Below are 12,504 nucleotides of genomic sequence, written 5' to 3' on the forward strand. Positions count from 1 at the left end.
GGGGGCTGGATCTGGGTGAGACCCCTCATGGTCCCCTCTCCCGTCCTCCCCTGCACCCCCTACTGACCTGGCACAGGGCCCAGGTCCCAGTCACAACAGCTTACACTGCTGCCTGCCCTACGTGAGCAGGCAGGATGCTTCAGCACCGGGGAAAGGGTCAAGCATAGAGATGCTCTGGCTGTCTACCATCTCTGTAGAGAACAAAGCTTCTGGTTACCTCAGGGCATGGTCTGGGACTGTGCCCTGCCCTGCTTTTTTTCCCGGGGTATTTTTGGATACCTGGATATCCAGGTGTTAAATGTTGCCCCTGTACTGCAAACATGCAGCATGGGGAAGGTTTTTTTGTTCCCATATGTGTGTCTTGCAGCATCTCAAAGGGGTTTGTGACACTGAAAGTGGCATCGCATGCTCTTGTGAATGTTCCCAATGTGTCCACAAGCCCAGTTACAAATTGGTGTCCGCACAGGAAAACAATAAAAAAGCCAAAAATATAGCAAAATAAGTTTAAACAGCCCATTAAAAAGTGTTACAATGTATTAAATAGCTCTACCTTTTTTAATCTTATGTTTTTACTTGCCTGGGAGAATGAATATAATCTTGAAGTATTTGGAAGCAAAGTCATTACTAATCCATCCTACTTCCAGTCTTATTTATTCTCTCTCTCTACTGAATTTGTGTCAGCTTGATATGCTGTTCTGTTTTCCAGCCTAATTTGCACAAATAAAAAGAGGATATTACCTCACTACCTGTTGAAAATATATTTCAGACTGCACTAAAATGAGCAATGAATTAAAAATAGCTTGTGCTTTTGAAAAGGAGATGAAGTTCCAAGGAAAGGAAACCCTGCTCTCTGCTTAGGCTAAACTGTTTTTGCTTCATAGCAGCTCAGAACCTGCCCTTAGAAGTCTAGAAGAGACAGACAGACCAAAGGATTTCACTTAAGTTTTCATGCATAAAGAGGAAAATATAAATGTCTTTGCTTTAGATTAAGGGAAACAAGAAATAAAGCCTACTCACCTCAGAGAACACACAGTGTGCATATCTCTCCTAAGCTGCTGCAAAAACTGCCTGTGCCTTTCTAGACAAGTAGAGTTCTTAGGAATATAAGAGTTTAGTGCAGAAAAAGCATCCATTTTGAGTGACACATGGCTGTGAATCTGCGATTTTATTTTATGTTTTTGTTTGGGCCCAAGGTCCAGTTTTTTGAGAAAAATATGTTTCATTGCATTCAGAATTATTTCCCATATCTGTTACCACACAAATCATTGCAACTTTTTTCAATGTCCTGATGCATTTAATTTCTTTTTAAGGGAATGCTCTGATAGGCAAGAGATTTGCCACATAAATTGATGTTGACCCTGAGGGTGAACAGTATGCTGTGTGTGGTGCTAAATTTAGTGTCCCTTGAGCAGCTCAGGTGAGAGCAAAGAGAAGCAAAACTGTGCAGTATCAATTTATCAGCATTGCATTTTAAAAATGAAATTAAATGAAATGGTATTATTTTTTATTAAATACATATTTTTCTTCTGTACTGTTACAATAGTGAAAATACCATCAAATGGCAGCTCAAAAGCACAGAACATGCAGTATGTGAAAAGCTTCAAGGTTCTGAATATTCATTTTATTAAATCACTTGATTATGTTGTACTATACAATGTGACGTTTACTCCAAATTTCCTAGAATGTTATCTTCTCTTGCCCCACAAAAGGATGCTACTGCCTGATTTTCCCTATATTCCTTAAAGTTGCCAGTACATATGAGTGACTATATAGATGGTGAGCAACAACCTCAAGCATGGAATTAAAGAGTTGAAGATGAGACTGACAAGGGTAGCAAAGCATGATTCAGTTCAGTACAGTTGCCCATGGCCCAAAATTGTTTAAGAACCACTGGGCACATCTACATGTTCATTAATACACTGTACTTACAGCACATTAAGTTTAGTACTTGTATAATCAAGTACTAAATTAATCTACAGTAACAGGCATTATTGCACAGTAGCACCAGTGCATGCCTTTTTAGTGATGCTACTTCATGGTAGCCTAATAATACTGTGCAATACCATATTAGCACTGTTTGTGCTGTGACACAGTAATACTGGCTACTGAGCAGTTAGCATCTCATGTAGATGTGCCCACTGTGCTAGAGCTGCAACTTGGTATACAGCTTCTTTTTATTTAAAGCAATGCTTGAGTCTTGAACCAAGTAAAGGAGTTAATGTGGAATTATTCAAGTTGCATAACTGTATGTTCATTTTTTTTATAGACAGCCATTATTGGTGGTAAACATGTCTTATTCAAAACTTCTGAGTTAATATAAAGAATGTATTTCATTCTAAGAAGAGCAAACACAGCTTTCAATATACTTTAATGCATCAGTTGTATTAGCAGTTTAGTCAATGTTAAAGAAATAGGAGATATTTATGCTTTATAATGTCTTGTGATTTTCTCTGCCCTGCACTTTTTTGAAAGAGTTCATGGCTTACTGCAGCCACAATTATGTTGTTTGTCCTTCACAAGTGAACAAAACTGCATCCAGCGGAGTGGGGGGGATGGGAGTGGGGAGAAAGAAGGGAAGCAGGAAAGAAAAGGGGAGGAAGAAAAGAGAAAGGGAGAAAGAGAAGAAAAAGGAGAAAGAAGAGAAAAGAAAGAGGTGGGGAGGTGGAAGCTAGGTTGTGTGGGTATGTAGGTGACTTATATGCCCAGTCTTTGCCCTGAACCATCTGCTGCAGCAGGGGAAGAAGAGTGATGAGAACTGGACATGAGAGTTCCTTGTTTTCCTGGACATGCGCTTCCTCACTGCCTCTGCCATGCACCATTGCTCAGAGGCCAGTGGTCTGCTCTGGACTGATGACCTCCAGGATGGACAGTTATAAGTGATTTGCTCCCATGACTCCAGGTCAATGCCAAAACTCTTTAGGGACACCTTTAGGGTGTCTTTGTATTGCTTCTTTGGTACACCAAGAGAGCATACTCCATTTGACAGTTCACCAAAGAAATTTTTTTTAGCAGGGAAGTTTCAGGCATTCTTGAAAGGTGGCTGGCCCATCTTAGCTATGTCAGTTTTAGTAGGGTATGGATACTGGGGAGAGATGATTATACATTTAAAAAACCATTGAAAAATAAGTCAGGATCAGCCCAAATAAATATTTGCATCCATTTAATACATGCTCCTTTTAATTATTCTCTATTTTGAAGTGGTATAAAATCAATGACTTCAATTCAGCTCTTCCTGACTACTGTTGGTATGAAATGTAACAATGTAAACCCTGGCTATTTAACAAAGTTATATTATAAAATCAGGGAAGTACATTCTTATCAGTGATTCTCAAAGTTTTTTCCTCTGAGCTTTTTCACTTGATGAACAAAGCTTTTGGTCCTGTAATAAGCTCCATAGAGGCACATGTTGAAGTCAGTAGGGCTCCATTTAGAGCCAAGTTTGGATACTGCCTAAAGCTCACCCAAATATTTAGGTGATAAACTGAGCTTGGTATTTAGTATGCATATAGGTTGTATTGGATGTCCAGTAGTGTGGGTTTTTTTCCCTCTGGTTTTTTCTGGTTCAGATAAAAAATAGCTTTTCTGCATTATTTCTTTCTCTGGGCTACAAAGTGCTGAGGCATGTAGAACCAAAGAAAATATTTAGTTACCTCAGTGCTTTTGAAACTCAAAAGTTCAGGGTTGTTGACATTTTAGAGAAAAAATTATGTTGGATGTTATTTTATCTCAGCCAATTCACCCATAGGTAATTGTATATCAGGCACACCACTCTTGAGTAACTTAAAAGAATGCACTACGCATCCACTTTGATTTGACCTACTTTGGCATTGTAGTCTATCCATTTTGGCATAGCATAATCACCCTCTACCAGTTCCCTCTACCATTAGATTTTAAATACAGCTCTTTTAAAAGATATTTCTATAAAGGATGTTATAAAATCCAGCACTTCTGAATTCTCAAGAACTACCCTGCTGTGGAGTTTATTAGTTTCCCATTCCCTAATAGGGGTGGACATGTAGACACTGAGATTTTTACTGCAGAGCTAATTAGTCAGCTCCATAGTAAACGCGTTGTGTAGATGCACCCAGTAAAAACACGGCTTGATTGAAACAGAACACAACAACACTACCTGGTGTTTGAGTGGGAGTGCAGCACCCTGCAGGGAACTTTCTCTTAACCATCTGCTGCTGCTGCTGCTTGATCCCAGGCTTCCTGTAATACTCCTGGGCTACGGGCTGGGATGAGGGGATGATACAAGCTGGGAAGAGGGGATTGGAACCCATAGAATAGGGCTAGGAGGGTTGGCTGGGGAAAGGCAGCATGGTGTGGGGTGAAGTTGGGACATAAGCATGAGAAGAGTGAGTAGGAGGCCCCTACTGGGGGGACACCACTGTACAAAACCATTGCTGCAGTCAAACAAGGTTGCCAACCCAAGATTTTTTGTATGGCAAATTTTTTACTGACAACTTTTAAACTTTTTTTTTACTATGATTGATGTTATCTTCCTAAATTTGAACCCAACTCTTCTAAATGGAGCCTGGCAGCAGGGGAAAGCCTGGCAAAAGAGTTACAGATACTTTATGTAAAAACAAAACAAACAAACAAAAAAACAGTACAAATGTGTGTCAGTAAAAAAAAAGGTTGGCCAGAGTAAAAATCTTGCACATTGTAATACATTTTTTTGGGGGGTGGGGGGAGGATTGGCAATCCTACTTTAGGACCTTCAAGTAATAATCGCAACTCTTTTCCTCACTAATTATGTGGCACTTGGCATTTCGTTAAGCTTTAACTCTATATTCCTTTTTTGTGGCAAGCCTTGCTTGTGGGAGTGCTTTGTAGAATGGCCAGCCACAATACCAATGATACCTCTTATTATATAGTGTTTAGTTGGGTTCCCAACTGTCAATACATTTACTAACTGTCAGTAAAAAAATGAGGCTAAAAATGGCTGTCAATAAAGTCATCCATGAAATATCTCTATAATAGGGTACAATTGCTATTTAAGCTCTCTTTGCCTTGAAGGTAATTCTCCTCCCCTTTTATTCCATGAGGATCTGTAGAGCTCAGAGCAACTTTACGGTTTGTTTTTGGGTACAGGATTTCCCCCCATTTATCTCTTATTGCTTTTTTGCTCTATGTGTGTGAGGGGCGGGGGAGGGGAATATTTACTTACCCAGACAAATGTTTTAAAAACTAGTTCAGGCTTGTTTTATGAGAGAGATGTTTATAAAAATTACAGACATGTAGATCATGGAAATAGTATACTTTCTCTCAATTAATAGATTAAGTTAGAAAACATGATCCACAAAAGATTTTTAAAAGCTAAATAAGTTATGCCTAGCATGCTTAAATCATTCCATTATTTGATTTCTAGTTTTGCACATACATCTGGATGTGGATAGACAGACAAACTGTACTCAGTCAAAAGAGAAGTGATTTACCATAAATCAGTTGTTTTGCAGTACCTGTTTTGTATGCCTGTTCCTATCCTGAAATAAGCAGAATGTAAATTATGGTAACTTAGCCATGTTTCATTCAGGGACCTCCTGGTTTAGCTCCCACTAACCACAGGATGGGAACAGACATGCAAAACACATTATTGTGGAGCAGCTGGCACATGATAAATCCCCCCAGAGATTCACTACCTAGATTAGCTTTTATGACCTCCTATGTCCATACGGGTTTACTGCTTTGTCTTTCACTTTAACCTACCTCTGCTTCTCTCAGCACTTCCCATCTCCTTCCTCCCCACTTCCCTGTCTTTTGTATTTAAATCACTCTATTTGAATGCATACTCTCCAGAAGTCCTTTCATACAATCTGATGAAGTGAGCTCTTGCTTATTAGCTAGTTATAGACTAATTAATTAATCTATAGGGGACAACTCTACCCTGCCTTCTGCCTCACTTCTGATTTGGTATCACTTATTCTTTTGTCCTCTGCCACAGTTAACATCTGAAGAAGTACTTAAACCTACTACTCATTGCTTTTAAATTGACACACCATGTAAAAAATGTGGGGCTAGGGATGAGTCAGAATCCTGTGCTAGTGCTTAAATTTAATCCTTACCAGAATACAATTTGTTGGTCCATCTCCAGATCAGACAGTCAGAAACAGTTGGATAAATGTCAAAGGTTTTGACATGTTAACTGATGCTTATCCAGGATTATTCAGCCAACCCATGTCCAGAAAATGTTCTTTCCAGCAAATATGAAACAGTTCTTTCCCTGACCCCACCCTTCCCTCTTCTGTTGAGTTACCTTTTTAGAGAACATAATTAACAAGTTTTTCCTACCCTGCATTGCTTTTACTCTTGGTTTTATCAACATTGCCAAAATTCTGGTAATTTCTGTCGTAGGTAAGCCACTGCAAGGGCTTGTTTTCATGTTTTCTAAACCAGATTTCACATCCTCTGTTAAAAACATTAAACCGGTCCAAGGAGTACATTAAATCAGTGAGTCCACTTTGAAGTCAAATGGTACTCTGACTTCAGTTCTCTCTTGATTACATTCCAAATTATTACCTATAGAATAAAGCAAAAGTGAGCGTGGTGGCTTACACAACTTGTAGATAGATACCCGTAATGCATACTTGGTGCTTAAATGTAAGGGAGTCTAGGTGGTACCAAATCCATAGCCTTATTTCCCTTGCTGCTTATTGAAAAGTTGACAAATTACCAAACATTTCAGTTGTCTCTGCTTATTTATGTACAAATGGTTACTTAGTAGCTTTATTCATTTTAGTTAAGAATTGCTGGTGAAAATGAGTGCTAAAATAAGGTTACTTAAATGTAGGCCATCTGTTTTTTTTAAACCCCCAATTCAGGAACTTCCCAAAGCAAAGTTGTTAGAGGAAGGTAAGTATCAGGGTTACATTATGAACTTTGTTTTCCACATGTAGAAGGCTGGACACTGGTGGTGCTGATAGATGTGGAAAAAAACAAACAAACAGTGCTTTACTGGAAGAGGCAGTAGGCTAGCTGGATCTGGTTCCATAGTGCCTGTATAGATCAGGAGTTTTATTGAGGCTTTTTGGTATTTTTATCTAATACCTGATTGAATCAGCTAATAGATAAAAGTGCTGAAAAGCCCTGCTGAAGCTCCTGATTTATACAGATGTTGGGTCCAACTAATACAGTGCCTCTTTTGGGCATGCATTTGGTGCAGAGGCATGCTAAGCTTTAAGTAAAGTGCCATTTTTTCCCCCATGTCTGTGAGCAACCTGGGTGCACAAAAGTCAACTTGCCTAAAGCCACATAATTGCAATGTTTTTCAGACAGCTCTCATACCAGCAAAGGTATTTTGTACCTCATTCATCATTGGCAATCGTTCAATTTGAGGATGATCTTTACCATGGTTCTTTGATGGGTCTTGAGGTGACTTAAGAGTCTAATCCTTGAGCCACAGATCCATCTGCAGAAAGTTGCAGATCTTTCTGTTGGAAAAAATAGACTGTAGGCTGGGATTTCTCTCTTTTCCTTCCTCCACTCTCTCTTCTTTGCTTCAAGGGCAAGATGCGTTACCTCGAAGCAGGCTGTCACTCGGTTGATGTTGCAGCGCCATTGGAGTCGGTTAGCAGCCAGCTTCTCCCAGCTGTTGATGTTGGTATCCGTTTTTTTGAGGTATGCCTTCAGTGTGTCCTTGTAGCATTTCCTCTGGCCACCACGAGACCTCAGGCCACAACTAAGCTGGGAGCATTTGTTTTGGGAGCTAAGGGTTGGGCATCTGCACACAATGTCTGGTCCAGTGAAGTTGGTGCTTGAGGATCACTGATTCAATGTTGGAAATGTTGGCTTCAGCAAAGATGCTGGCATTTTTGTGGCCATCTTCCCATTTGATGTGGAGGATATTTCAGACATGTATTTAGTGATACCTCTCCAGGCTCTTGAGATGAAAATGGTAGGCCACTCATATTTCACATCCATAGAAGAGAGTGGGGATGATGGCTTTTGTCACAGAGCTGGATATTGGTAACTTTCAGGAGACTGTGGTCAATAACAGTATACCAAAACAATTTCCCAAAAAATGCACTTGTGCTCTGGATCCTGTGCTGGGTCTCCACATCAGTATTCACTCTTTGAGAGAGGTGGCTACTTAGATAAGGAAAGTGCTTGACTACCTCCAGGATCTTTCCCAGATACATGGCCTCGATCAGGCTGATAGAGGACTTTAGTCTTTTTGATATTGAGAAAGTGGCCCTAAGTTCAGCAGACTTCTGCTAAGAGATCCAGCGTGGTCTGGAAGTTTTCCTCAATGTGTGGAAGGATGGCAGAGTTGTTGTGAGTGGGCCTTCTCAGTTGAGCATGTGGCACAGCATAGAGCCCTACTTAGAAACAGGGTTGTGCTCTATTCAGATGTACTGCTGACCACCAGATTTGAGAAAGATATAGCAGACAGATGGTAGGAGAGTCTCTGCCCAGCCTAAAATGCTGACAAACCTTATACTCATTGAAGGAGATCTGACGTGGGGAAGGTATATCTCACAACTTCTATTATTTTAAAAGACTTGTAACTTTCAAATGATTTAAGAGCAAAATTGCTGGATGCGAAATGTCTTTACTCTAAATGTGAGTATTATCCTTTTCTGCTCTGTTGTCCCATGCAACTAGCATTAGGAGCCCATGGTTTGGGTGGAGTTCTGTGCAAATGTAGCAAATGACTAAAGTGCTTCGAAGGTTTCAGACATTGATTTGGGGCTGATAGTACCTGGGTAGTGGTGTTCCATGTTGCTTCATGTCCCAAGGATGGACACTGGACAAGAAGTATGAACCTGAGGATGCCCAGTGATTTCAGAGGTAGAGATGATTCTAGCCAAACCCATTGACTCAGAAACACATGGGAACCATGGGGCCTACTCAAAAACAGACTGATGTCTGTACAGAGGGGCCTAGTTGTAACAAAAGTTAGTATGGCTGAAGTTCATAAGGAACTGCTGTTTTTAATTAAACCTTGACATCATTCTCTGCTGGGTATTTTCAAATTGTGTTTCCATTAGAAAGAGGCAGACTTTTTCAATAAATTAAAGTTTTATCTTGGCTTCAAATTAAGTAGCAGTCATTTCCAAGTGTGTGGTGCCTTGAAAGCAAAAGCCATTAATAGTGGTTATATACGACACTTCAAACTTCACACACTTATTTGTGCAGAACATATGCTTGTTGCACCCTTCAATTAAACAGTCAGAATTTCAGCTTCAGAAGTTCGCACTATGAAGGAGAAGCTCGCAATTGGAGCTCAGAGACAGTTCTGAGCTTGTTGAAATAACTGCTGCAAAAACCAAGTATTCTTGCAGCAGTCCTGGAGACAATGCCCTGTGGATTAACCATTTCCTATTCTTTCTTCAAATTTTATTTTAAATGATCAAGTTTGGCCTTTTTTCATTTCAGTAAGTAGACAGTTTAACCTTGACCTCTCAGATACTAAAGATTCACAGGCAGTCCTAGTAGAACACCACTAGCAGAACGCTATTGTATAGACACTTCCATCCAGGTGCTGCCTTAACCTGTCATGTCCTACCCTAGTATTGACTGGAAGTCTTTTCCATGGCAGCTGTAGACTAATAACCTTACCAAAGGGAAATGTTAAAATCACTGAGTTGTACTTCGTTTCTGGACATCCACTGTCCCTGAAGAATAAAAGCTAATCAAGTCAGTAGATTAAATGCTGTGTCCATTCAAAGTCAATTACTCTGCAAATTGGATTGTTCTAATTGTATTTTTAGGATATATTTTTAAGGTTACCTATGTTGAGAATGAGTTTAAGTGTCTATTTTAAGGACCAGGTTACAATGGCAGCTCTTTGAACCTGCTCAGATATTTGAAATTCAGTAATAAAAAGCTGGGGAGATAGATGAGGGTGCACAGTAATGTATGTGAATGGTCCTGTCTGCCCAATTCCCTGAATTTTCATGTTTTTTTGGATTTGTGGGACTTGGATCCAGACTGGTCTGTGTTGTTTTGGATTCAGTGCAGAACTGAAGGTGCAGCAATCATAAACTCTTTATTTTCATGAGGAAACAATGTACAGTGCTTTCTCCATGTTTGGCTCCATTAATTCCCCCTAATTCTCTCCAGGTTTTGATCCACCCAGAGCCACCCTTAGGGAAAATGGTGCCCTAGGTGAACTTGTATGTTGGCACCACTATCCCCACCCTTTCAGAAATAAAGCTGATTTCTCAAACGTTTCTTATAATTTACTAAAACAAATACAAGAGAGGAAATGGCACATAATTTAATTTGATTAGATTTATTTTTTTCAAATAATAAATAATAATCATAAAAATAACATTATAGTTAAGTGACAAATAAACTAAACATTAAACATTTAAATAATAACTATCAATAAGAAATAAAAAAACTCTGTTCACCAAGATTCTAAGACTCAGAAAACACCTCTGAGCACCTTTGCTGTCGCAAACTCTGATTTTGCTTATGACAGGTCTGTATTTTGAACTACAGCATTCTTGATAGAAAGGAGGGCCAGCAAAGATAGCTTGTTTTCTCCATTTGCTCCATTTGCTGCTTGTCACCATTATGGGCAAGGTTAACAGGCTCCTGAGTGCTGTCCATGTGTTTGGGAAATTGTCATGAAGTTCATTGTTATACATAAATTGTAGAATCTGTTTAGAAGCACTGCCTTTCATTAGAAATAGACTTTGGAGATAACCAAGTTTTTTGTGGAGGTTGACGCCATTAATGTCAGATCTCTCTCCATGTGTCAATGTATAAAGAAGGGCCTTGATCACATATGCTCCTTCATTACTTCATCATACTTTCTTAGTAACACCACCAAACCCAGGAAGTCCCCATTGCTTGCCATGAAGAGCCTGTTAGATAAGCCTCAAAAGCCATTTTATCTTTAGAAAGATATAGTGTTATAGCCACGATCATTTCTAGAATGTTCACCCAGTATTTTATGTCTTGTTTAATCATATGTTGAAGCTCCACATTGATGCAATTATACTGTTTTATCCTTTACTCTTCTTTGATCCATGTTTGGCAGGAATTGAAATAACTAGGCGACTTTTCATGACGCACAAGAATCTGAGACATGTGCTTCCAGTTATGTGCCCCCTCAAGTACTAGGCATGATTTTGGATTCAAGTTGAAGAGCTTGCAATAAAAACAGGAAATGTTATCAGTGGATTCCAAGTAAAGCAGGCAACACCACGAGAACTTCACCGTTTTCAAGATTTCTGTATAAAAATTCATAGAAAAATGGCAATTCTGCTTATCCAGAGGAAAATCCATGTTCTTTACTTTTGGTTGACCATTGGTCACTAGCAGATCTCAAATTTCGGCCATTAGATTGGGCCATAAAGCAGGATCAGATATGGCTTTGCCAATGCCTATAATGGGAATCATTTAATCTCTATCACTGGTGGTTTGTTTCAGATGAAGAATTTCTGTTTTGTTTGGGTCTCTTTGTTTCTCTTTCAGTGATTCTTGGAAGTTGAATTGTGGTTCCTCTATGCATTTTTCATCTAATATCTCCACTGTGACCATTTTGCTACTACTGCATGCATTGTCATTAACAGATTTCAAGGATTTTTCATTGCATCTGTGTCTTGCAGTTAGTAACTGAGCTTTTTGTTTCCTGTTCTTTTTGTGACCCTTACATCTTCTTCTTAGGTACTTTGTTTCCTTCCAAATTTCACAGCCAATACAAATTAAAATGAGCATCCTGGCACATGCTGGCACATGGTGGCAAGGATAATGGTTGGTGAAAATTAGAACAAGCATCCCATTTTTGGCCCTGCTCCTGCTGCTGCTGTCACTAATCACCCCTTCCCCCCACACCATGGTGCAGCTCTGGTATGTATTACCCCTTCCCCCTTCTCCCCCCCCCCCTCCCAATGGTGCAGCTCTGGTAAGTATTGCTGTTTGGGCAGCTAAAGGAGTTAATGGCCCATTAATGGCCCATTGTTCTTTATTTTACAGATGTTAACAATCATCACCCTTAGCAACCTTAGCTTCCTGAATAGTAATACCACAGATATGCCACACTTCCACTGCCTCTGTCTGCAGAGCTGCACCAGGCTTGTGGTGCACCCCAACCAGGGTGCCCTGGGTGGTCACCCATGTTGCCCAACCTTAAGGGCCTGTCACACATCATTCAGATTCAGTTATTTTGGTCTCTGTCCCCAGGAATTCTCCTAATCTCCTGCTTCTACTCTTCCCTCACATATTCTATTCATATGGGAGACTTTTGGTTAAGTGTATTGGTTCAGAAGCCAAATTGTGTTTGTTCCTTTCATTTCCAAAGAAAAGAAGGCAGCAAGAATCTGTTTATACTTTCATGTGCTTCCTTTTCCACCCATCACACAAGGACTATCACAGGTATATGATATATTTCTGTTTTAAAATGGTTACTAGCATATGTCCCAAATAGTGTGCCTACAGTATATGAGGTTCCAGAGCACTAATCCTATTCCTGCAAAGAGCTGGGGATACACTCACTGTCATGTCTCCATCTCTCCATACTAGCTTCTAGAACTGCTTGGGTACAGA

General features: G+C 39.8%; 1 protein-coding gene across 5 annotated transcripts in view; it reads left to right on the plus strand.

Moving 5' to 3' along the window:
- Nucleotides 1-12,504, plus strand: part of ZNF385D (zinc finger protein 385D) — a 739,383-nt gene that overhangs the window by 538,145 nt on the left and 188,734 nt on the right. For 3 of the 5 annotated variants that reach the window (XM_090046559.1, XM_090046563.1, XM_090046562.1), the window contains one exon: nt 7,507-7,620. The exons of the other annotated variants lie outside the window; for them this stretch is intronic. In XM_090046559.1, the coding sequence (XP_089902685.1) occupies nt 7,507-7,620 (114 nt within the window). The remainder of the gene's footprint in view (nt 1-7,506; nt 7,621-12,504) is intronic. 5 annotated transcript variants of the gene reach the window in all.

The sequence above is a fragment of the Crocodylus siamensis genome, chromosome 5, assembly GCF_052110815.1.
Source record: "Crocodylus siamensis isolate JL-2025a chromosome 5, ASM5211081v1, whole genome shotgun sequence".
Lineage (NCBI taxonomy): Eukaryota > Metazoa > Chordata > Crocodylia > Crocodylidae > Crocodylus > Crocodylus siamensis.